At 29.7% G+C, this 26,876-nt stretch overlaps 3 protein-coding genes across 3 annotated transcripts; 2 read left to right on the top strand and 1 right to left on the bottom strand.

Annotated features, from left to right (window-relative positions):
- The first annotated feature begins 729 nt into the window (after positions 1-729).
- On the top strand, positions 730-2,952 carry K444DRAFT_665688 (uncharacterized protein). Its single transcript, XM_024887099.1, has 2 exons — positions 730-2,115; positions 2,186-2,952. The coding sequence occupies exons 1-2, from the start codon at positions 1,056-1,058 to the stop codon at positions 2,698-2,700; spliced, it is 1,575 nt and encodes a 524-aa protein (XP_024734210.1). The 5' UTR covers positions 730-1,055; the 3' UTR covers positions 2,701-2,952.
- Positions 2,953-3,991: 1,039 nt separating this feature from the next.
- K444DRAFT_594224 (uncharacterized protein) lies at positions 3,992-4,834 on the top strand. Its single transcript, XM_024878342.1, has 2 exons — positions 3,992-4,133; positions 4,196-4,834. The coding sequence occupies exon 2, from the start codon at positions 4,264-4,266 to the stop codon at positions 4,498-4,500; it is 237 nt and encodes a 78-aa protein (XP_024734209.1). The 5' UTR covers positions 3,992-4,133; positions 4,196-4,263; the 3' UTR covers positions 4,501-4,834.
- Positions 4,835-5,889: 1,055 nt separating this feature from the next.
- On the bottom strand, positions 5,890-6,765 carry K444DRAFT_50929 (uncharacterized protein). The gene is made up of 2 exons (XM_024873418.1): positions 6,528-6,765; positions 5,890-6,477 (listed from the first exon to the last, which is right to left on the bottom strand). The coding sequence occupies exons 1-2, from the start codon at positions 6,614-6,616 to the stop codon at positions 5,934-5,936; spliced, it is 633 nt and encodes a 210-aa protein (XP_024734208.1). The 5' UTR covers positions 6,617-6,765; the 3' UTR covers positions 5,890-5,933.
- Positions 6,766-26,876: the final 20,111 nt, after the last annotated feature.

Here is a 26,876-nt window from a genome sequence, read left to right as displayed (position 1 = left end):
ACTAATGGCGTTCTACTCAGCCGATAGATCGAGGATACTGCAGATGGAGATACAAAAAATTAAAGTTTCATTGTAATATCAAAACCTTTTCCTCACCTTGTGACCCTAGACCGCTGCAAACCCTCTCGATTCAATCCTGGTGTCTTCCTCCGCTTCCCCCATTCTCCCCTCCCCATCCCTCTCTTCCCAATCCCCATCTTTGGTTGCTGGGTGACGCTTCCCACGTGACGCTTCCAAGCCCCCTTTTTCAACCAAGCGCGCCACCAAAAGGCGCAGCACTGGCTCAGCTATGCTTCGCTCGCGACCGCAGCACTGCGCAAACATTCAGCCGGCCGCGCAACCTAATCTGATTTCTCACGCTCACCTTTGCACTGCCCGCGAAGGCAAATTGATTTGGTGTCGCTCATGCACACCCTGGTGCATTGCCCTTGAGAGCAACCTAATTTGGAGTTGCCGTCCTGTGTGCGCGTTTTCTGGAATAATGCACTAGCGATGGCGCCGCTCTGTTGTCCTGCAGATGGCGTTGGGGCTGTACATGTGCAGTGTGACCGGAGTCTCGAGACGGGAGTTCGCACCGTGGTTCGCATCGGGCGCATCCGAGTCATTGGCCGACTCGACACCACCCACGACTCACGAGGGCGTTGGGCGGGAAAGAAGGCAGGGGCCATAACGGCATTCACCGCGCCCCCTCTCGTCTCACTTCATCTCGACGTCAAACGAGAGCAAAATCTCCGGTGAATGAACTCGGCAAGCAACTAGACTCGAGACGCGAGAAAAAGCAAACGCTTACCTCGAGAACTTGGAGAGACAGCAAAGGCGGGAGGGCTGAGTCACGTGTTCGTGCGCCGAAACGACTCCTCACTTCCTCCGGCAGCTGAGTCATTTGTTGACTCCCCTCTGATGACTGTCACTTTTTCGAAACGACACTGAATCTTTCGAGGATCACATAGACCTCGGAAGACACTAAAGTCAAAACAAGATAACGGAAAAGAGAAAAGAGTAAAGAAAGAGAACCGAAAAGGAAGGAAGGAAAGGGAAGAGAAGGAGAGGAGAAGATGGCATTAACTAAGGCAATGAAGCAGCTTCTCGCTGTTCTGGGGTCGAAACGGCAATCAAAAACTTCTTCTCCACTTCCGCCCCCGCAACCAACACCAGAGAGCCAAAATCCAGTTCTACTCCCAGTTCGAGAAACGGAAACCCCCTCGCCAGACACCAAGTCCGCGGTTGCCGTCCCGGCCAACACACCACCAAAGGAGGTGGAGGAGAAGAAAGAGCTCAGTGAGGGCCGAAAGGGTGGTTCGGCGATAGAAAGCCTGCCAACCGAGCTTCGGATAGCGATCCTAGAAGCGGTAACGGAGGTGAGGAGTCTGGATGCGCTTCTTCGCGCCTCCCCAGGTTGCTGGCGCGCATTCCACGGCCCGAGGATAAAAATCCTCAAAGGATTGCTCCAGCATGAGCTACGCCCTTCTCTCCTCCTCGAGGCGCGGACGGTCGTGGAAGCAACGAAGGTCCCTCGAGATGGGGAGAGGCTGACATCTCTCCGGCACTTCATGACGGGGTATAAAGAGTTGAAAGCAAGACTCGCATCCTCTGGCAATGCGTCTGGAGAGTTGCCGCCGAGCGAGGTGGAGATTGCGGATGGGGATGTGATTGAGATGGCGAATCGGGAGCTACTGATTCAGATCTTGACGGTCCATTTCTGCAAAGATGCATTGCGTCCGGTATCAGCGAGCAAGCGCTCAGCGCCAATTCCTCGCGCTCATCTTGAGATCTCGGAGACGGAGAGGCATAGGATCCAGCGAGCGATGTATAGGTTTGAGATTTTCGTCGCGTTGTTTGCGGATAAAGATTTTGGGAAGCCGTATAGAGGGCATGGGGTTGGGGAGCAGGAGATGGCGGATTTGTATTTTGGGGGTGAGGGGATGAAGGATTGGGAGGCTGAGGAGTTGGCTTGTGTGCGGGATTGGATAGTCCGCGTTTATAGGAGAGTGCTGGAGGAGACGAAAGAACTCGTCTGGGAGATGAACGTTGAGAGTGAGAGGCAGGAACTGAGATGTTTCATGAAAGAAGGAAAACAGTTGGAGGCTCGAGCTGAGAAACAGGTTTTGGCACGCCGTGGGTTTTCCTCCCTTTCCCCCTTTCTTATTTTTGAAGATTGAATGGAAAGCTAAATTTGGGGGAACAGATCAATACTGGGAACCCGAACAATGTGAAGCCTTGATGATGATGGGCCTTCCATTCCTTGCGAAAGCGCTCAAAGCAGCTTCAACGAAGGAGAAATTCGAACTCCTGAAACCCCACCTCATCCATTCTTTCATGTACGCGCCGACCTTCTTGACGAAGGCGCTCGAAGGCACTCCCGACTCCGGGCCTCCCCTTGCCTATATCCAAGTACACCACCGAAGACCAAGGGTCCAATTCGATGGCGATATTGAAGATGGACCGAATGCGGCGTGGGTGCGGAGTAAGCGGAGTGAAAGAGAGGCGCAGGGACAGTGGTTTGAGAGTCGCGGCGAAAGGTGGAGGGAGTGGGGTTACTGTTTGTGGGATGAGGAGAGGCTGAAAGGCTGGGGGTGTGGGGAGTGGAATTGGAGGAATGGGGCGAGGAGGGAGAGGGGACGGTGGGTTTGCGAGGAGGTGGTGAGGCTGAGTGGGAGGGTGTTGCCGAAGTGGGTTTGGGTTGTTGATGGAGACGAGTGAGGAGGGAGTGAGAGCGCGTGAGTAAGAGCGTTGTTTCTGTCCGGACCAGAAGAAAGGGAAAGTAATATAAGAAAACTCAAATATCGAAAGCCGTTTGGAGTGGCAGACTTACGGGTGTGTTCAAGATGTTTAAGTCCTGAAAATGACTACCCCGTCACCAGGCTAGCGGAACACTTTCACTTCTGATAAAATCGATCACAAACCATTACAGTGCCTCACGCTTCTCCAAAACCCGAACAAAGACAGGAATGGAACATATTATCAACGTTTCAAAATCAAAAGTTCGAGCATTTAAAAGTGGAGCAGTCCAGGCGTAGCACCATGGTCGGTCCGACACAACAGCGACAAAATAAAAGAAAGTCCACTATAATACTAATTGACATAAATTGTATTAATTAGAATTATTATATATCTTATTATAGTTAATTCTCTATTCTCTGATTATTAATATCTTTAATATTATAAGAGTTATAAAGTACGGAATTATTTTAAATTAGCTCACATAGAAATATTCGTGTTTTATATAATTAAAAATCACGACTTGTATAATATACAAGGTTACACGGGATTAAAATCATAGACCTTTAATACTTTATACTCTTGTAACGGCTGGCATAATTGCATATTCTGCCGCAAATATCAAACGAGAGGAAACGCGCCTGAAACGGGCAAGAAAGCTAGAGATTGGCAAAGGACTACTAAAGGTCGAGGCATTCCCTTCTCCTTTACTCTCTAGTATAGTATTTTCAATACATGAGATTCTCTGAACTTTGTGCTTCGACCATTGCATTGATCCCGCCGTCACAACTCTCATTAGTAGCAACTCTTAAAATTTAAGCTTCTATTATATATGATAAGCTTATAGAAGCCTAAGGGCCTTATAAGTCTAAGTTTAATATATTATTTACTTAAGCGTACCTGGCTTTCCCGAAATATTTTGGTGTTTTGTATAGTTAAAAATAAAAATAAAGTATAATTCGTTTATATACTTTGAAATTTATTTACTAATTAACCACAAATCCTATCAAAAATCGGATTAATATATTTTATTCACCTAATTCTCTTATATAATTATATTGCTTAGTATTAATTACTTCAAGTTATGGTTAAAAAGTTATTATAGGCGTAAAAGGCGGACCGTTTTGTTGTTGTTTTGTCGGACCGAATATAGCGCCTGTCTCGGCAGCGGGTCTGGACGCAACAATCAGCTGATTTTCCACATCCCGATGACACCCGAATTTGCCTCACCATAAAAGAGATTAAACGTCGACTTCTGTCGTCTCTTTCATTTGTTGTTCCTCCTTTACGAAATATGCGATTAATTCAGTTCAAGATTTTGCGTGCTGAGGTCGATTGAAGGAGGTTCCATTCACGCCATCCACTCCACTCAGAATCCATTCTTTCTTGCCTTGGAATTGAGAACAGATACCTCGGTACGTCAGATCTAGGGACTCCCTCATTCAAAATTGGCCCACTGATCAAGGTGGGAACGTAGACACGTGATCGATCCATTTTCATTTTCGTTTGCATCTTCACCCGATAATAAATTAATCACGCGCTACAATGCTGATCGCGCGCCGCTTCTCGCTCACCAACTTCTTCGTCGCTACCACGGCGCTCGGATTCCAGGTGTTTGTGCTGTATCCTTGGCATAAGAGGCTGGATGACGATTTTCAGGAGCTGAAGGCCGAGGCGGTTAGGGCGTTGAGGGAGGGAGAGGAGGCGAGGTTGAGGGAGTTGACGCAGATCAAGGAGGAGATTAAGGCGTTAGAGAAGAGGAGTGGTTGGGGTTGGAGGTGAGGTATTGGGGATTGTGGGTTGTGGGTTGAGATTTGGGAGGGTTGGGGAGAGGAGGGGCTGAGAGGAGAACTTCATCCAAGGAGAAAATGATATGAGCCGGCAGCCAGAGATTTGTGTTTGCTGAGATGTCAGGAGAGAGAATTATGGCGAATGTTTATTTAAACAGTGGGGTTGATTATCAGACTGTCAAGGAATGATTAGACAAGATAGAGGCTCAGGTCACTCCTCATCATCCACGGAAGGAGTCCAATGGGTATCCTGTTATTAGAAATAGAAGTAAACAATAAATTCTGTTAGGAATTCGAAATTGTATCAGATCTTGGAGAGTTAGTGGTTTGCACTCATCAAAATTAGTTGAAGAAGAGAAACATATCCGGACAATAAAACTCAGCGAAGAAGCCCCCCTTTTAGGTTCTACCCCGCCAACTTCCCCTTCGCTTAGAAGCGTCGGAGATCAAGACTTTTACGCAATAAACACCACACATACAAGTGAAATTTCTGTCTCTTGTGGAGTTTCTCTCTTCGAGGCTTGTTCTTTGTGAGCCATAGGGTGAATGATATGAGCAATCAAGAACGAGGATTTGTAGTCTATGTTTTTTTTGTCCTTGACTATATTGCAACCGTTCTCCATGTTTGATCACTGTTCGCCAAGTCTCGATATTCTTGTACCGCTGGCCCCATCTACGCTAGTAAAGACGATACTTGGCTGATAAAATCATCCAGTTCTTCCGCCTCCTTCTCTTCTCGGATTTGCGCAGATCGTATTTGTGATCCAGATGAGCGTGGTGAAAACGTGTACCCGGGAAGCTCTGTTCTTCGACTATCTGGTCCAGTTTTATAATACTTGGTGGCAGTTTGGCGTGCAGTAGTGCTTAAGTCAGAAGTCAGGCTCCCATTATATTGTTTGAGGCGCACCTTGGGTTCTGGATTGGTGGAATATATGGAGCAGAAGTGAGTTTGTCGAGCTTAGAATCACCAACTGCGGGCTGAAGTCGAGCCAAGTCCGCCTTGGACCAGTTGTTGGGTTTCACGAATCCAATGAATGAATAGGCAGCGTTGTTTGGCAGAAGATCCCAATGTGCGATTGGTACCTAGGTAGGGCAAGAAGTACCAGGGCGGAGCAACTCTTGTAGATTCCTTCAATGGTGACGTTCTGGACCCCATCCGGTATTGTTTTTAACCAGTTGCACCAAGTCCGAATTCTCTTTTCGTCGTCTTCGTCTTCTTTTTCAAGGAAGAAGTCATCTTCAAAGTGGACTGCGAGTTATACTCGGAGTGAGTCCTCCGGCCTCGGTGATTCGGACACTGTTATTGGCTGGGTTGACTGGGCTGAGGAATCGATTTGAGATGAATGTGCCGAGTGAAGTATCTCATTTGATACTGATGGCTGTGTTTCTGCTGTGCCTTTGGGCTCTTCCGCCAGGACGGAAAGCTCACCGGCGTCTGCTCCTGCTCGCACCTGCGGTCTGCTTGTCTGGATCAACTACCTTGTCCTTGTTGGCTACCGAGGTAAGAGATAACTTAGATGGAAGCCGAGCTAGAATAATACTCCTGTATGGCGATTCATTAGTAAGAAAGCAATAAACTGGCGTTCTCCTTTTGTGGCATTCGTACTTCGCCCGACCATTCTCATCCGTCCACACATTACCGTTTTCGTCCCTTAAAAGACTTGGCTTCCAATTTTTCAGAGAGCTGATCACTTTACTATGTAGTTCAGCGACAGAGATTGGTGGGCCAACAAACGACTCTTCGAGTTCCCGAATAAGGGCATTTGTGAACGAGTGTGGCCCAATGGCAGGAGCATGGGTCTCGAAGCCATATGCAGCGATCAATTCTGTGACTCCTTGGCCAGAGATATTGACTGCAGGATGCGCTGAATGGCAGCTGTCGTAAAGCAGGAAGATATCTGACTCTGCCTCTTCAAGTAATTGTTGCACGCCCCCAGAGGGCAATATTGGGGATCCGGGCTTGTCGGTTCTGTTCTTCTCAGCAGTTTCTCAAGACTATATATAGTATGCTGTACACACGCCGCCCAGATTGGTGCCTCGTTGATTTGGTGGCTCAAGCGAGCATGCCCAGCGTAGTAAACAATCAGTAGAGTATCATACGCATCCATTTCAAGGAAGCGGAGACCTGGGAAATCGTAGCCTTCCCGGGCTTCTTGCGCGGGATCCGAAATTCTTGGACGTCAAAGTAATAAAGATTACCAAAAACGTATCCCAGACGCTTGATTTCCTGCTTAACCCCTAGATTGTCGTCCTCCCAGCTCAACAGCAGCACGTGTAAGTCTTGATACTGGCTCTTCTGCCAGGTTGGCCATGCTGCATTGGCTATCTGAAGGTCGTCTGCAAACTTTTCAATACTTGGTATGTGCTCCTCTACGAAGGAGACATCGTGAGTATTTAATTTGATGAATCAATTTGCTTCAAGTTCAGCGTTGGAATCCTCAGAAGGGACCTGCAAGCTATCGCGAGGCTCAGAAGACGCCTTGTCGTCCGGCTCGTGAGAGCCACTTTCGGCGCCCGGGGAAGCCTTGAAAAAGTAAAGTCAGAACCGAGAAAAATATGGAAAGGTCATTGTGCATCGCCAACAGGGGGATGTATGGCAAACTAACAGTTGGGCAGCAGAGATGCTTAGGACCAATGCTCGAGAGACTCCTGGTATTTTCCGGCATTTTGTTCTATGTCATAGAGTCGAGGGGGTGATTACCTCCCCGTTATCAAATAGATCAAGTGATGCAGGAAACAGCGAGCCGCGGTAATCGGTTTCGAGGTTTGATGGAAAGCTTGAAGGACATGGCTCTGAATGGAGTGCAGCCTTAAATACAGGACTAGCCTGGAATATCGGTGAGCAAAATGGCTACCGATCATTTTGGGGAATGCAGGCAGGGGTGCCCAGTAGCGGAACGTTGACCCGCGACTGGAGTCGTAGGGTGGATTTGCACTACGGGGCTCCTTTAACAGGCTTGGAGACTTGAAGAGTTTCAGACGTTTATCTTACATTCTTGATGCCCTCTTTCTAAATATTAACGTGCTGAGTTTAATGTACCCTTCACCGAGCGAGACGGGGCCTCAGCCGGACTGTCGAATTGTCCCCTGACGCTAGACCTTAGCGACCCAGCCCCCCTTTCCCCCGCGCCCAATAGATACAATCGTTATCCCAGTTGTTACAGAATGACAATCACAATCATACGGATTTGGAAAAAAAAAACCGAATTTTGAGAAGCGATATGTACAGCCAACTGGGAACATTTTCAATATTTCTATTTTATCCAGAAGAGGGCTGACTTCAGCGGACAAACGGTTCCGTGAAGCTGCGCCACCGCCACGTCTCATGGAAGGGTTTGGGTTATCGGGATTGAGTAGGCTGCTTCAATCGGGAATGTGTAAAACGACACCCCCCCGGGTGTCGATTGGGGGCCACCTAACCCAAAGTAGAGGCGCTCGGACAGGAACACCAAAAATCTAGTTTCTCTTTAGTTTAATATAACTTTATAATTAATATAATTTAATACTTGTTTTATTTACTTATAGCGCTAACTAAAAGCCATTGGCCTGCGACGATTCAGTACTTCCACGCAGTGCAGGCTGGAAACCAAGGGCTTTTCATGCTCTTGGGCTAAGACTGAATTAACGAATGGTATTTTGACATACTGAGAGCGTATCTAATGCGTTAATTAATATCCCTCAGGACAGTATATCGTCGACTCGCCCTCAAGATCCAAACACGACTATATAAGTACGAAGCAATTGAATCTACAAGCTTGGTTAGGCTCTGGATAGGAACTAGAGTTTATGGATATAAGTAGAAGCGATTACAGAAGTAGTAGGCTTTACTTATATTGACAAAACGTATCCATAACAAGTCGACGAATATATATACTAATTTGAAACTAGAGGGCCTTTTCTCTAGATACACTTACAAATTTATTTTCTCTCGATATATGCGAGCCATATATTATATTAGGTCGAGAATATAACCCGTAAACGGTCCTTTATTACAAGGCAAATTAAAATATAATATTCAAGTTAATATTACAAGTATAATATCTAGGGCCTGGAAGGCAGAGTTAGACTGTCTCTATTCCGACGATTCAAAGCTAAAGAAAGAAGAGGATCTCGAAGGAGCCTCGGATCTAAATAATTGCAAGCTATATACGGGCCTATATACTAAGCTTAAGCTCGGGGTTATATATAACCATTAGGTAACTATAAATACTATACTCAGATACCAGATACCTTACTAGTTCTAGTCTAACCTCTACTAGTACCGTATATTATAATAACCGTAATATTACCCCCCCCTCTCGAAGTAAGCTTATCTCCGAGCTTTGAAAGTCCCTATCGAATTCTCAAGTTACAGATTAAATATTAAAGGCCAGGGCCTTTTATATATAACTTTAAAGGATTTCTGTCTGTATTATATAGTTCTGGCAGTATATTATTCTTAGTATAGTCCAACTAATAAAGGAGGTTCTGGGGCAGTTCTAGCTATTCAGGATTCTTGTTATAGAAGCTCTAAAGAGCCAGGATACTATTACTTAATAAGGATATAGAATACTATTCCGGATCTGGATTCTATTCTTTCTATTAGACCCGGTGCTTTAGCTTTCTATAAAGTAGCTTTACTACTAGTATCTCTTGAACTTTATACTTTATTTCTCTATCTTATAGTTCTAATAGCAGAAGCTCCGGATTTACTTATCCGGAAAGAGGATTACCTGGATCTTTATATAGCTTCTCTATATAAAATACCGGATATATTCTTATTAATTCTGGTAGTTTGAGCCTAAAGAAATACCCTACTTATTCCAGAATCTCATATAGTTTTTCTATTTAATAGAATAGCTTATAGCTCGGATAATTATTTTTCTAGTATTTAGTAGTAATTTATATCTTATCTTCTATTCTAAAGTCTACTAGTTAGTAATACTTATTAGCTTAAATAGTATAATATTCTTATACTTATATTATATTCTCCTATATTCTTTACTATAATTTATAGAACTATATTACTAGAGCCTTTACCTCTTATTTATTTAGCTTTTCTTTTAAAATATCTAATTATATTTGGGTTTCCTAGTTAAATAAGATCTGTAATTTATAGTTCTTTTCTATAAGAAACGGGAACTGGCCTATAGTTTTATAGACTAGAGCTATTTACTAGTAATTAATTATTACTACCTATTCGTTTTAATTATTCTAGTAGTAGTTTATATAGGGATATAGCTATTAGTTAAAATACTAATTAATAATCTCGATCTAGCTATTTATTTAGAAATAGTAAGTAGTTAATAACTTAAGCTTTATACTAATATATTTATAGAACTTGCTTTAGAAATCTAATATAAACTAGAGCCTTTAATTAGATACTATAATTTCCGGAATACTAACTTAGTAGACTATATAGATAAGAAAAAGAAGTACTAATTCTTTAGTTATAACTATATCTCAAATAGAAATTATAATAGAGTATTTATCTAAATAGTTAATAAAAATTACTACTATATTATATTTATTTCTATTCTTTAGGTACTTCTTAAAATCTACTAATATATATTACTAGAATTAGTTAAAGACTAGTAATAAATATAAGAGATCTGGCTTCTTATTTCTGAAAATATAGAATTATTAGTAGATATAATAATTATCTCTATACTAATTAATATCCGTTTCCTGACTTGACTAGTAATAGCAGGCCTAAAGAAGCTATTAAAGCTTAGCTTTTCCTGAATATCTTATTAGAGGCTATATATATATCTTCTAAATAAGAATAGTATATAAAAATATCTCAGATATTATTATATTATTAAATATAAATAGTTTACTATATTATAAAAAGAGGCTACTTTATAATATTCAAGTATCTTTCTTCTTATTTCTTGCCTTATTCTATAGTTCTTCTAGCTCCGGTAACTCTCGATTTTTATTTAATAGCTTATCTATAAGCTAGATACTATTATACTAGGTTTCTTTCTAAGCCGGATTTACTAAAGCCTTAATTAGGGCTAACTAGAGATCCTATATAACTTCATTATTAATCTTTTATTATAGGAGAAGAATTTGGGTTTAATAGGCTACTATTACCTTATTCTAGGTAATTATATTCTTATACTTCCTATTTAGGGCATTTGCTTATTTATTTAATTTGCCTGCCTAATATATAAGCTTAAAATAGTAATAGAAAAGATATTCTATCTAATAAGCTTGTTTTACTAAAAGCTTTTTTATAGTTATAAAGTATTCGAGAGCTCGGTAGTCTAAGTAAATTATAAAGAGTACTTTCTATAAGCCTTCTAGCTCCGCTTGCTATTTAGTTAAAAAGAGAATAATAGTAAATATCTCTTTATTATAAATATTATAGTTTAGCTCTAGTAGCTATATAGTTTTAGAGAAGAATACTACTAGATACTAGAGTTCTATCTAGAGATCTTATTATAAGAGAATACCGGCTATAACTTTATTTAATATATTTGTTTTAATTATAATAAAGAGATTAGAGTTATAGTAATATAGAATTAGTACTAAGAATATAGCTTATTTTAGCTTAGTAAAATCTTCTTAATACTAATTTATTTACTTGAATAGAACTTCCTTATATATTAGAGCTATTAGAGGCTTTACTATATAGCTATATTCTGTAATAAAATACTAATAAAAATTATAAAAGTTTAGAAAACCTTATATTTTTTTTAACTATTATTAGTAGTTACTAGTTCTTAATAACTACTATTTTATCTGAATTTATTTTAATACTTTTAGTAGAGATAATAAAGTCTAAATACTTTATATAAATAACTTTAAACTCTGATTTCTTAATATTTATTTAGAGGCTAATATTCTATAGCTACTAAAGAATCTTTTATATATAGTCTTTATATTTTAGAAAATTATTCAAGTAAATCAGAATATTATTTAAATAAGCTATATAAAAAATATTATTTATATATCTCTAATATATAGTAGAGCTATTAGTTAGGCCTTTTTAAAGAACTTTATACTTATAGGCCCTATATCTTATATAGAATATTATAAGTTCTTCTAATTCTAGGTCTATTTAGATCTAATAGAATACTTACTAAATATCTAGCTTTATATAGATCTTAGCTTAAGCTAGCTATATAAGAATCTCGTAAATAAGTAAAAGAGAATAATAATTTTTCTATATTAAGTTATTTAGCTTATAATAGTTAATATAGAATTAAAAAGTTCTATTAGTCTTCTTTATAAAGAAAATCGGAAATATAAAAAAGAACTAGCTTAACTTAATAAAGCTCTATTAAAAGTTCTCTTTAAGGAAATACTTAATCTTCTATAGCTTATAAGTCGACTATTAATAAAGCAGGAAATACCCTAAGCTTTCTGGGCCTTTAGGGTTATTAATCTAAATCTTATAATTATATAATTAATATAGAGATAAGATATTTAATACTTCCTTTAAGAAAACATCTATAAAATCTTTAAATTCCTCTAGTAAGACTCTTACTAGCTACTATAGCTCTGTTTCTTCTGGCTATTACTTACCCGAAATAAACTCATTCTCTTATTATAATTCTAGCTCTTTATTAATCTCGAAAAATAATATTATAAAGAAAAGGTTCTTCTTTTTCTATAGATTTATCTAGAAAGCAGCTAGTAAAATACCTATAATATTAACTATAGGCCTTAACTAGATTTTATAGCTTTCCTTTAGATAATATAGTTTTAATATTTCTATCTCTAGCTTAAAAGAAACTTCTATATTTCCTAAAGCCACTTGTATTTTTCTATAATATTAAACTTAATTCTTTTACTATATATAGCTTTCTAAGCCCAACTTAAAAAGGAAATAAAGGAATTTCTTCTTTATAATTTAAGGTCTCTAGAACTTATTTATAGCTATAGCTTTATTTCTTCTATTTATATTTTTTTAGTACTAATTACTTTTCCTAGATTTCAAGTTTTTATATATAGTAATTAGAATCTTATCCTAACCCTTCTTTCTAGACTAATTATCTAGCTAAATTAATCTTCTATTCTTATAATTAATTAGAATACTAGTATTTATAAACTATTATTATTCCAAAATTATATTATATTTACCTAGTCCTATAACTAATATAAATACTAGAACTTTCTATTTATTAATTAAGAATATAAGCTTAATATAGTAAATAATAAATATAGCCTATTTATTATTAAATTCTTTTATATTATAGAATAATATTAATTAAATAGGCTTAATATCTAGAAATTATTTAATTATTTTTATAAACTTAAAATTAATAAAAGTATATCTATTTACTCTGGTATTAATTATTATAATTCTATATTTTATCTAGCTTAGTATCTAGTATTTAATATCTAAGCCTAATATCTGGTATTTAGTATCTAGGTATCTAGTATCTGGGGTTATATAATAGTTATATATAATAAAGCTAAGAGAAGCTATATTCTGGGAAATTTAGAATACTAAGCCTTATTAGGCCAAGCTATAAGCAAAGAACTATAAATACTTAAAGAACCTTAGCTCAAGACTCTCTTTTCTTCTTAGCTTAGTTTTCTTAATAAATAATTCTCCTATAAGTGCCTTATCTATAAGCTCTCTTTATAGGTCTATAATATTAAACTAAACTTATTTTTTACCTGGAAAGGCTTTAGAATATTTTCTCTAAAATAATTATTTATTTCTAAAAAATAATTTCCTATATATGAATTATATATATCTAATATCTTTAATATAGCCTCTTATATTAATAGTTCTTCTAAGAGTCTTTATCTATATCCTATAATTCTATCTCTTATTTCCGGTACTAAAAATACCTCTAAAATAGAATCTTCTATTTTAAGAGAATTACTTATTCTATCTAATATTTATTCTAATATACTTATATTATAATAAGCCTAAATCAAGATTTAGATAAATACTCAGACTAACTATATAATCCTAAATAGCTTAGCTACTAGCCTAGCTTACTTATTTAATATAGAGGAACTTCCTCGAGAATATTTTATTAGTAGAAGTTATATTTCAGATAATATTTGCTTCTAATTTAAGTATTATAATATAGTACCCAACTTCCTAGTTTCTTTTATTAAATAAATATATCCGGCTAAAAAAGTTCCTAAATATAGTAAGTTCTATTCTATAAAGGTTCCGGATTCCTTAAAGCTTAGTAATAATAAAAACCCAATCTATAACTATTAGTAAGTTCAGATTATTAGTAAATTCAAAGTTAATACAAACTATTATATAAATAAAAATATTCATATATATTATATTTTTAATTATATAAAAAATAATATCTAATATTACTTATATATTTAATATAAGCCTAATATTACTAACTCTTTTAAGATAGCTATAGAAATAATTAACTATTTTAGTAAATACTTTATTAATTTTTACTATATATATAAAGCTAGATATAAATATAAGAAGCTATAAATAAATAAGATTTAGATCTTTTATAAGTTTAAGACCAAGTTTATTTATTTAGTAAATAAAGCTTAAATTCATTTATAGAACTGTTTTAATAAGCTATATAATAAGCTAATACTTCCTCTTTAAGAATAACTCATAAGCTAGTATTATTCTATTTATATACTTTATAATCTATATTATATAGCCTTATTAATTAATTCTGAAATAAAGATATTATAAACCTATAAAAGTTTTAGAAAGTATATTAAGGCTCGAATTATTATTACTTTTCTAACTTCTATTACTTCTAAGCTCTATATAATAACTTCTTATATCTTTATACTAACTCAAATACTTCTAACTATTAGTAAGCCTGCTATTAAAAGAGAAAGCATTCCTGCTTTAACCTTAACTTACTTTAATTACTTTTAGACTAGTTATATAGTATAGTATAATAGGCTATATTCTCTAAAAATTATATTATTTTAGTAGTTTTAAGGTTTTAGTTATATAGTAAAGGCTATAGCCTTTTATATCTAACTTATAGAAATTATATAAGAAAGCTAGTTTTTCTATAATTCTAAAGAATAATTCCTTTTTAGTATTTAATTAATTAAACTTTTATATACTATATTTATTTATACTTTATTATTTATATCTTTATTTTTATTATTTTACTATTAAGTTATATTTTATACTCTAGTATATTTTATATAGGTTTTTATCTTATTATAGTTTCTCTCTTATATATTTTATAATAAGTAATATAAAGAAGATTAAAACTTTATAATTAAGGTAATATTCTTATAAAGTTCTAAGAGATTTCTATAAAGCAGATTATTAGCTTAGTAAATTCGAGAAGAAAAGAGCTATTATAATACCTTAAGTTTAAGGCTAAAATATTAAAGATATATAAGTATTAATTTTAGTATCTTATATTAATTTCCGATATATCTAGTAACTTAAATACAGGTTAGCTATAAGATATAATTACTAGTATAATATATAGAAATAGTAGAAATAGAGGCTAATTATAAAAGAAAAAGAAGTAGAGAAAATAAAATAAGAAATATTATACTAAAATAGTATAAGTCAGACCTTAGTTAGAAATAGACTTTAATATATAGAAATGAAATTATATTATTAATTTATATATTATTTTTAGTTATAATAAAAGTCAGAATTAAAGTAGCTTTAATCTTAGTAATAAAGCTTACTTCTAAATCCGAAGAAAATATCTAAAATAAAAAATATTCTTAATTTCAAGTAAAATAGTAAATAGAAATTAGAAATAAGAATTAAAAAAAAATCGGAAATAAGAAATTATATAAATAATCTAAAGAAGTTTCTAAAGAAAGAAAAAGATATTGAGTAAAGAAAATTCAGAAAATTCAGAAAATTCAGAAAAATCAGAAAAATTAGTAAAATTAGTAAAATTATTTTTATTATTATTTTTAATAATACTATTAAATATATTTAGTTTAATAAAATTAAAATAAGATATTATAGGTATTAAACTAATAAAATAGAAAAGAAAGTATAAGTAATAGAAATAAGACGAGAAAAGCTATTGCCTTATTATTACTAATATTAAAGTTTAAATCTTAATTATATCTATTATTATTAACCGGTTTCTTCCAAATTCCGGTTTCTAAACTAAAAGATATATTTAAATAAAAAGTTAGTTCTTTAGAAATCTTATTAGTAAAAGTCTCAGATATAAAAACTCTATAATTAATTATAAAAGAAATTATTGAGATTAATATAGCTAAGAATAAATATATACTAGTACCGGATTTAAATCTATTATTTATAGAAGCTTATAAAGTACTATAGTTTTAAGAAAATAATATTTTTATATTTTTGAAATAATATATAAATATATATAAGAACTATTATATTTCTAATAATATTAAAAAAGAGAGAATTATCTATTATATCTCTTATTATAGTAAGAATTACTAAATTGGGGCTAGTATAATTACTCTACTTAGTCAGGATCTATATACTTACTTCCTAAAACTTTATACTTTACTTAAGCTCTTTTCTAGCTAGTTTAATAAACTTTTTTACTATTTAATATAATTCCCTACTTTATAATCTTTATATATATTAGTTATAAGCCCGGCCTCATACTAATAAGCTTTCTAATTAGTATACTATAGAGAGTATTCAAGAGCTTATTTAATTTATTCTTTGAAAAACCATACTTTAGTTTATATTTCTATTATTAACTAATTAATAGAAACCATTCCTATAGTTTCTATAGTTTCTAAAGCTTAATTATAATTATATTAGAAGCTATAGTAAAGATTATTATCCTAAAAAACTATAGTTCCTGGGCAGACTAGTTTAATACTCTCTATAGAATAGCTAGTAATAAGGGTATCTGAAATAAGATTAACTCATTTAATAATAAAGTAATTAAAACAAATATAGTAGCTTCTTTCAGGCCTCCTCCTATAATTAATAAGCTTATACTAAAGGAAATAGAGGATTACTATACTAGATACCAAGTTAATATGGAAAATTAGAATAAAGATACTTAACCTATAATTAAGAAAGAATCGAAACTAGTATCTCTATAGCCTATAATATTCGGGGATATTAGAGATTACTATTCGGTATTCTTATAGGACTATAAGATCAAGAAACTAGACTAGACAAATAAGCTAGTATACTACTATATAATCAGGTAATGGCTCTATTAAATAGTTAATATAGAGATCCTTATAAACTCTATATTAGGCCTTAAAGAAAGTAAGTAGAGCTTTATTTATAAGGTTCTCAAGGCTTTATTAATGAAATACGGTTCTATAGATATAGTATAAATTACTACTATTTAAAGAATATATAGCTCGGTCCTATTACAAGTAAGTAAAGGAGAAGTAAGCCCAAAATACTAGTTTACTAATTGGGAGAAGGTATTTAATAGAGCTAGAACTCTCAAAATTGCCGAAATTAAAGATACTCTAGTAATAATCGAGTTCTTAATAGCCCTCTAGCAGAAACTCATACTAACCTGGATAATAGAATAGTTTAGTAATCTATATAGTAAAGATAAACTGGGGCTTCTAATCCTTATACTCAAATAGTATAGCCAGGTATTTAATTAGATTATTTTGGAAAACCAAAATGCCAAGTATTTAGAAGCTCCTATAATCTTTATTATACTCGGAAATCGAACTAGTAAAGAATCGGATAGTAAACCCGATTTAGATAAGAATAAGTACTATAAATGCCCTTATAAGGGTTCCAAAACCTATAAGTATAAGTAGAACCCACTTAGTTATACTACTATAGAAATTATAATTACTAGATTAAGTAAAACTTGAATAAAATTCAAGTCTAATAAGAAATAGATCAGAAAAATCCGGGATAGGATTTTAACCGAGTATTAGAAGAATCTGAAACCTTAGCTAAAAGAGAAATATAATATGAAAATTACTAGTAGATAAGCTATAGAGAAGTTAATATCTGGTACTAGTTTAAAAAGGAGCCTAAAATATCCGGAATCCAGTTTCCTGAGAACTTTAATATTACTTTAGTAGATCCTATACTTATAATCCAGAGCCTAGGCCAGGGGATCTATATAATACTTGATTTCTCAAAATATCCGCTCTCTTAAAATACCTTACTAGATAACTATAGTATTATATACCTGGTTAATAGCAAGAATCTAATTAATTCTAGTACTTTTATTAAGGCGAAAATTAATAATTATATAAAAGCAAGAATAACTAGTCTTCTAATTATTAGATATAATACTTATATAATTAAAAATATAGTTAATAGACCTATAGAACTATATACTAAAAATCTAATTCTCTATAATATTATAGTTATTAAAGGATTTTATATAAATATTATTTCCGAAGCTTGCCTAATAAAAAAGAAAGCTTAGTATTATAGATATAATCTTATAATTAGATTAGGAGATTATAAAGAGAATATAGTATTAATATAATTAAAATATAGGTTTAATTTAGTTTTCCTTAAATATAAGCCACTTTCTACTTATTCTAATATTCTATTTGAAATTCCTACTAGTACTAATAGTATACTTATATTTCTAATATTCGAATATTTAATTAGAATTTAATATAAGAGATTAAAGGAATATCTCAAGTCAAGAAATAATTCAGAAGAAAAATAGTATATAAAAATAAGGTATTTAGCCTATAAAACTCTATAAAAGCTTATTAATTATATATATAATATGAAAATTAATAGACTAATAAGAATTATATATAAATTTTATATTTAAGTATATATTAGGTAAGTAATCTTATATAGGCCAATTAAAAAAAAATCTATTTAATTATTTTAGAGAATCTTATAGGACTTATTTAATTACCTAAATAGCTATAATAGTTCGAACTAGATTCTAATAATTAAGAATGAATTTAGTAGAAAGCTCTTTAAATACCTTTTATAGAATAAAGGGGGTTTAGTAGTATTTAATATAATTAGGGATTTTGAATAGTAAATATATAAGTAATATAACCTTTTAATTACTTATATTAAGTATAATTAGAAGAAAGCAGTTATTTCAATCTAAAGAATATTAGCTTATTAGATCTAGATAAAGGAAAAAAGTATTAAAATCGAGCTTTCTTCTTTATATATATATAAACCGAATAGTAATATTAAATAAATAGGGCAGGAGATTATAAATAAGGCTATTATAATATACTTAATAGCTAATTTGCCTGAAAAGCTATAGCCAGAGAGTTCTATAACTATAATTTACCTATATAATTAGAGCCCCTTATATATAAACTACTAGAGAATACCAAATAAAGTACTTAATTCATAGTTCTATAATTATTTCTATTAGTATAATCCAGAGCTTATAGCTCGAATAATAGTCGATCTCAGGTCTAATTAGAATAGGATCTATATATATGATTCTAGGATATATCTAATAATTAAGGATTATAAAACAAAACGAAATAAGAGAATATTTAAGGTTATACTATACGAGTATATTAGATATTTAGTTAGATATATTATATCTAATATTTATAAAATCTGGATTCCTATATTTAATAAAGTAATTATTATATATAATATTATATTTAATAAGAATATATTTTATAAAAAGAATTATAAATATACTAAAGGCTATAATATAGAGATTATAAAAGATATAATAGAACTACTCCTAGAGAATAAAATTCAGGATACTAAATTAATCTTTGAAAATAAAGAATTATAGTATAATAGCTTATTAGAATAAACAAAAAATAAGCCTAAACTAGAGAATAATAAGTAAATGAACTAATAATTAGAAGAGCCTATAAGTATATTAATTAGTTATAATTCAGGAGTAAAGAACTCTATAGTTTTATTAGAAATAGAACTTATAATTCTATAAAGTATTTCAGAGCCAGAAAGTATATTAGAGCCTAGAAGTAATAGAAATAAAGGTACTAAACTCTTAAAAAGGCTTAGTACTATAAAGAGAGATATAATAGAATATATCGGAACTATTAGGGAAGTATATTAAACTAATAAAAGCAGGAAAAAATCTCTTTAGGACTAGTAATAAAGCCTACTAATAGCTCTTATAAGCGAAACAGGAAGCTTACCTATAAAATAAGTAGATAGCTTAATAGAAATAAAAGGATTCTTTATAGAAGAAGTAAATAGTTCAGCTAAAGTAAAAGATTAAATAATAAAACCAAAGAGAAAATAGATAAAGAAGCCAATTATTAAAACTAGAAATAGGCTAATTCAAATATACTTATATAAGAGAAATAATTAGAATAGAGATCCAGGTAGAACTAGTAGTAGTATAATTATTATAGTAAATATACTACTATAAATAATAGATAGATCAAATTAGATTAACTATTTAGAGTCTCTTTTAGGATCTCTCTAGCCTAATTAGCTAGAGAATTATAAGAAGGAATTCGATTATAAGACTATATATACTATAATTATAATAGTAGTTTAATTAAAAATATATCTAGAATAGAATATTCCGGATAATATAATAATAAGAAAAATTCATATTAATAATCTTTTAAAGGCTCTAAAGATATAGAATAATCTAGAGAAGTATCTAGCTAGGAAGTATTTCAAATCGGATACTAAACTAGAGATTAATAACTTTAAAGTTTGAAATTACTAAAGGATTATTTCTAGTAATAAAGTAAATATATCTCTAATTCCTTTAAAATAGGTATTTATATATAAAATCGATTCCGATAAATATATTACTCGATATTACTTAAGGCTAGTAGTTTATAGAAATCTCTAAGAGAAGGTATTATTCCTATCTATATATATTACTATACTTATAATAAGGTCTTTTCAAGTAGTTAGTATAATTATAACTTATTTTAATCTAGAAATAAAGTAATTTAATATTATAAATATATTTATTAATACGGAAAGAGATTTTAATAGACCTATAGTAGTATATAAGCTACTAGATAGTTTTAAGGTACCAGGATATATAATAGAGGTAAATCGAGCTCTATATAAGCTATAAGACTCTCCTATTCTATAATATAAGTACTAGATAAATACTCTTAAGAGAATTGGATTCTCTGGACTTAATAAAGAATCCTGTATTTATATAGATTATAAGGTTTTTATTATTTTCTATATAAATGACTTTTAAGTACTTTATTATAAGAATAATAAAGTATATACTTAATTAATTATTACTTAAATTAAGATAATTTACGAGCTTTATAATATACGGGATATAAAATAGTTTCTAGGGATTTATATAATTAGAGATCAGAAGACTAAAAAGCTCTAGCTAGTTTATAATATCTATATTAAGAAAATTACTAAGAAGTTTAAAGTAATAAATAAGAAATATTCTAGTATTCTATTATCTGGAATCGATTTTTAGAAATATAGTAATTAAGTTTATCTATATTAAATTAAAATATATTAGGAGAAGGTTAGATTATTACTTTATACTATAATTATAATAAGGCCGAATATAGCTTTTACTATTTTAGTATTCTCTTAGTTCTTAATAAACCCTATTCCAGAATACTTTATAGCTATAGATTGGATTCTTTAATACCTGTTTAGAATCCGGTTTCTAGTAATTTAGTATAATAGGAAATATAGAAAGATATAGCTATAGATTATATCTAATACTTTATATATAGATAATCTGGATATATAATAATTGAGTTATAGGTATATAATTTTTTTATTTAGAGGTTTAATATTATAAAAAGCCGTTTAATAGAGTTCTATAACTACTTCTTTAACCGAATTAGAAATATATAAAGTTACTTATATAGTAAGAGAGACTATAGCTCTCTAGAGGCTATTTAGGGATCTAAGCTTAGATCTTGGAGAGCTCTAAATTATATTCTATAATAATAAATAAACTATTTGATTAATTATTAGAAAAAACGAAAGAATTACTATAAAGTTCTATTATATTAATATTCAGAGTATAGTAAAGGCGTATTTCAAGTTATATACTTTTAAATAAGTAGTATACCTATAAATATACTTATGAAAAATCTATTCCGATTTAAATTCGAGAACTTTAGAGCTTTATTAAATCTTTAGAATATTAGAATAAGAATTAAAACAATTAAATAATATAAAAAGAGGCTTTTATTTATATCTTTTATTTATAAAATCTATTAAAATAATAGAGCTTAAAAGCCAATAGCAGGAAATCTAAAAGTACTTTACTATAGTATTAATAAACTTATATAGAAGGCCCTTTACTCGATTGGACTACTCCTTATTTCTTTTAATAGTCTTTTAAACCTTAATAGAAGAGCTCTTATTACTATTCTCTTTATTAGATTTGGTAATCTTAAGTATAGTATAAATAGAATACCTAAAAGCAGATAAATACTTTAAAATAGTTAGAATTTATAAAAGAGAATTAAGAAAAGAAGCTTATAGTATCTTTAGTAATCGGAAGTTCTATAAGAAAGAACTATATAATAGGGATATAAGAGATTAGAATAGCTAAATAAAAATAACTAGAAGTATACTTCTAGTAATAAGAACCTTGGCTAATAGTATTATAGTAAGAACTATTACTCTTGCCCTTTAGAATAGATAAGACTATATTAAGTCAAAACGAGCTTTAGAATAGTATAGAGAACTTATAATAACCTATATAAGAGATCTTTCTGAGACTAGTATAAATAGGATAAGAAATATAAGGCTTTAGTATAAACTTCTTTATTTTTAGTAAAAGAATACTAGGAGTATTAGAAGATACTATAGGGATCTAAACCTCGATATTCTATTAAAAGTGAGCTTTATATTAATAGTCAAAAACTATACTTATAGTAGACTTGTAAGCTATTTGATATTATCCAAAGTTAGTAAAAGGTAAAGTAAGAATGTATTTTGGATTGAAAATACTTTGAATTTATAAGCCGGAATTAACTTAATAGTAGTACGAAAAGAGATAGAAGCCATATTTATAATAATCAGAAGCTTGGGAAGGGATCTCTAGAAGAATATTAAAGAAGAGTATTTGATTAGAGGCTCTAGAGTTAGTAAAAAGGGGGGGTTTATATAGGAATCTCCTGGAATTCGGTAATTTGGAGAAATAATATATACTAAGCCTATTCGGATCAGAATATTAATATAACTCTATAAAACCCATATATTAAATGAATTTTACTATTTCAAAGTTTTCTAATTAGGCAAAACAGGTAGAATATAGTATTATGCCTTCCTGGGGGATATATTATAGTAAGAATTACTGAATTAGGGCTAGTATAATTACTTTATTTAGTCAGGATCTATATACTTACTTCCTGAAGCTTTATACTTCACTTAAACTCTTTTCTAGCTAGTTTAATAAACTCTTTTCTAGCTAGTTTAATAAACTCTTTTACTATCTAATACAACTCTCTACTTTGTAATCTTTATATATATTATCTCTTCTATTTATAAGAATTATATTAAGGCTATATTAGAGTATTATACTAATAATTTAGAAGATTACTAGAAAACCAAGTTCTTTAAGATCTTACTAAAGGAATTCCGAAAGTATAACTAGAAAATATTTAAAATTAGTTATAACTTTCTTAATTAGATTATTATATAAGCCTAGAATAAAGAGATCTCTTTTAACTCTTATATTAATATATTTAATAAAGTATTAAAGAAGTTACTAAAGAAAAAAAAGATAAATAAAATTATTTAGTACTAAGAATTTATAAGAGAATTATTTATTCTAGTAAAAGATTATATTTTTAAAAATATAAACTTTAAGTCTATAAATATTTCTATTTATAAATATAATAAAATATATAAGAAGATAGTAATATTCTATTAATATAAAGAAAAGAAATATTATTTTAATATTACTAATAATTTAGATATATCTAGATTTAGATAAAAATACTTAGATATAATAGTTTATAATATAATTCTTAAATCAGAAAATAATTACTCTTTACTAGTCTTTTCTATTATATTTCCTGAAACTATTATAAATATAAATAAGAAGAGAATCTAGCCTATAGCTAATTATATAAAACTTATTAAAAGTAGCAAATTCAAAAAAAATAATATTAATTAACTAGTAAAAAGTTTAGAAAAACTATTTATTATTATTATAACTTAAAAGAACCTATAAAAATAACTTAATATAGCTACTATTATAATTCGGGAAGATATTTATAGCCTATTTATATAATCTAGCTAACTATAATAAGTATAATAGTATTAATAGTCTAATAGATATAATTCGGATCTTTAGAAAAAATATACTAGAAATTAAAGTAAAAGTTATAGAAAATACTATAGTAGCTATAATAGTTAAGCTAGAATAAGTAGAAGATCTAAATAATTATATTCTAAAGAAAATTAGTCTTAAATATAATTAGAAAATACTACTTAAATTAATATAGCCTATAAGATAGATTTAGAACTAAGAGAATAAATTTACTATAGGTACTATAATAGAAATAAGAATAATAATATTAATTTAGAATATATTTATATTTCTTAGTTTTATTACCTATTAATAGAATAATTTATAAACTATAAATATACTTACTAATTTAATAAAAGATAGTATAAAAAGCTATTTAAGCCTAAATAAAAAAGTATTTTCTTTTTTCTTACTAGTAAATACTAGTAATTTAACTAAATTATTTTCTAAGTCTAAAAAGAAGAATTTAATTATAACTTAAATACTTAACCTAAAAATATTTAAAAATTAATAGGAAATATCTAGTTTACTAGATAAGAAAAAGAAAAGAGAACTTATTAACTAGAATTTATATATAGAAATAAGTAAGTTATATCTAGAGAATCTAAATAGCTACTTTATCTTAAAGGAAATTATATTAGAATTACTAATACTTCAGGTTCTAGAATTAATAAATAGTATTAAGATTTAGTTATAAATAGTATTTCTATTAATACTATAATTAATTTCTTATTAAAAAGAAAGAAAAAAGAAATAGAAATAGCTAAAAAGGTTTTCCGAAAATAAGCCAGAGCTAAAGAAAAGCTATTCTATATAAGAGGCCAGAAGAATACTATTTTAAGAAATAATAAATAAGGAAATAGCCTAGCTAAAAATATAGATATTAATAGTTCTGGAAATAAATAAAATAAATTAGAAATCTAGTATACTTTTAATTATAATAAGTATAGGATTTCTGAAGTTAATAATATTCTAATAAAACTACTAAAGAAAATAACTATTCTATTTCTAAAAACTTAGAAGGAAATAAAAATATTTATTAATATTTTGAAAATACTAGATATAGCTATTATATTTCAGAACTAATAAATTAAAAATAATACATTCTATCTTACTATCTTATAAATAAGAAATACTATTATATTAAATATAGTTAAATAGACTAGAAGATCTATAGAACTAGTAACTATAACCTATATAATAGATAGAATATTTAAAGAATTAGAAATACTAGCTCTAATACTTAATACTAATAGAATTATTTGATTTAAAGATAATAGTATTAATATTTAAATATTACTAGCTTATAAATATATTATATAATTTCTATATCTCTAATTTATATTTTAAGAACTTTAAGAAAATATTAAATATAAAGAAATAATTAATACTAGAACTAAAATTAATATTTTCCCTAAAAAGATTTCTAGAAATATTAGTAAAGTAATATATAATACTATAAATTATTAAATATCTATTATTACTAGAACTAAATTTGGATTTATAGAAATAGTAAAGCTTAGAGCTAAGATTATAAATAAAATAAAATATAAAGATATATTCTTTCTAATTAAAGAAGCTCTAAAAATTCTATTTAATTAATTATTCTTAGTAAAAATAAAGATAAATATTATATATAGAAGTAATAGTTTATAGAATAGAAGATTTATTAATTCTAGAAATAACTAAAATATCTATATTATTATAATTATTCTATTTTTAAAGAATACCAGAAAGTAAAAGAAAGTAATAGTTTAAGAGTACTAAACTTCCAGAATTAAGAAATTAAGTAATATAGAATAGAAAACTAAAGACAAAAAGAAAAATAGAGTTTAATATTATAACTAGTAATAATATTAGAAAAAATAAAAAAATACCGGAATTTTCTATAGATTTTTTTATTTTAAATTTAGAAGTTTAAAAGATTAATAATATTTTTAGAGAAACTAAAGTAAAAAAGGCTCTAATTAAAGTATTATTAAGAGTAATTCCGGATTTAATAGAAAAAGAAGTAAAAAGAGTATTAAATAAAGATATTTCTAAAGAAGAAATAGAATAGTATTTTCTAATAATAAAGAAATATAGAACCTAAAACTAAGAAATATAGAACCTAAAACTAGAAAGAATTCTGAAATATATAGGAGCTTAAGAAAGATATATTAAAATACTAGATAAAAAGATACTCTTTATATCTAACTAAAAAGAAACTAAATAGAAAGGTTATAAATTCCGGAAATTAGATAAAAAAAATACTAGAGAAAATAGCTATAGCTTTTAAAGAAAAATATAATAACTATAATCTATTTCTAGTTATAGAAATATATAAAATAAAGAATAAGAAGATTTAACTAGTAAATACTAATAATAGAACTAAAGAAAGCTCTAGTAAATATTCGAACTAGTTTAAAAGATTTAAGGCTAGAAAATATCTATAGAAATATACTAGAAAATATAAGAATTATTTTTTACTAAAAATAATAGCTATTTTAAAAGATTTATAATTTATTCCGAAATATTTTAAATAATTAGATATTAGTAACTAGCTCTAGGAAAAGAAACTGGCTATATTTCGAGAATTAATAATTAACTAAAAAAATACTATTATATTTAATTAAAAAGAAATAGAAAAAGTTTATAAGAATATTAGTCTATTTATTCTAATTAAAACTATTAAATATAAAGCCTAATAAGAAAAGAATTTCTTATATTTTAAAGCTCTAGTACTAGTAATAGTAAAAATACTATTAGAATATCTAAATTATAGAATTCTTAAGAAATATAATAGATTTTACTAAAATCTATAGTTTTTAGTTATAAAAAAGATTACTAGAACTTATAGACTAATTAATACTATTATAAAGATAAATTTAGTAACTTTATAAGATATTAACCTATTTTTATTTACTAATAAGATTTTAGAGAAATTTATTAGATATACTTATATTTCTTTAATTAATTTCTTTTCCGGATATAATTAACTTATACTAGATATTTATTATAGAGATTTAACTATATTTATAATATTTCTAGGGCTATTAAAAATAACTATACTATTTTAGTAAGCTACTAATTTTATTATATAGTTTATATAAGTTATTATAACTATTCTAGAGAATCTGTTTTCTAAAATTACTATATTATTTATTAATAATATTAGAATTAAGAGATCTTATATAGACTATAATAAATAGCTTATTTTATCTAGTATTTAGTATTTTATATTCAAATATCTTTAAAACCTAAATATAACCTTAAATAGAATTAAATAAGCTAGAGCTAATATTAGAGAAAA

The sequence above is a fragment of the Hyaloscypha bicolor genome (assembly GCF_002865645.1).
Source record: "Hyaloscypha bicolor E unplaced genomic scaffold K444scaffold_117, whole genome shotgun sequence".
NCBI classification, from domain to species: Eukaryota; Fungi; Ascomycota; class Leotiomycetes; order Helotiales; family Hyaloscyphaceae; genus Hyaloscypha; species Hyaloscypha bicolor.
Note: the sequence above shows the minus strand (reverse complement) of the source record. Positions and strands in the feature narration are given on the sequence as shown.

Bases quoted from the DNA above. Each gene is read 5' to 3' on its own strand.
- K444DRAFT_594224 (XM_024878342.1), top strand. From the start codon at position 4,264: ATGCTGATCGCGCGCCGCTTCTCGCTCACCAACTTCTTCGTCGCTACC.
- K444DRAFT_665688 (XM_024887099.1), top strand. From the start codon at position 1,056: ATGGCATTAACTAAGGCAATGAAGCAGCTTCTCGCTGTTCTGGGGTCG. The intron at 2,116-2,185 runs GTGGGTTTTCCT...TTGGGGGAACAG, and splicing joins GAAACAGGTTTTGGCACGCC to ATCAATACTGGGAACCCGAA.
- K444DRAFT_50929 (XM_024873418.1), bottom strand. From the start codon at position 6,616: ATGGATGCGTATGATACTCTACTGATTGTTTACTACGCTGGGCATGCT. The intron at 6,478-6,527 runs GTGTGTACAGCA...TGAGAAGAACAG, and splicing joins GAGGCACCAATCTGGGCGGC to AACCGACAAGCCCGGATCCC.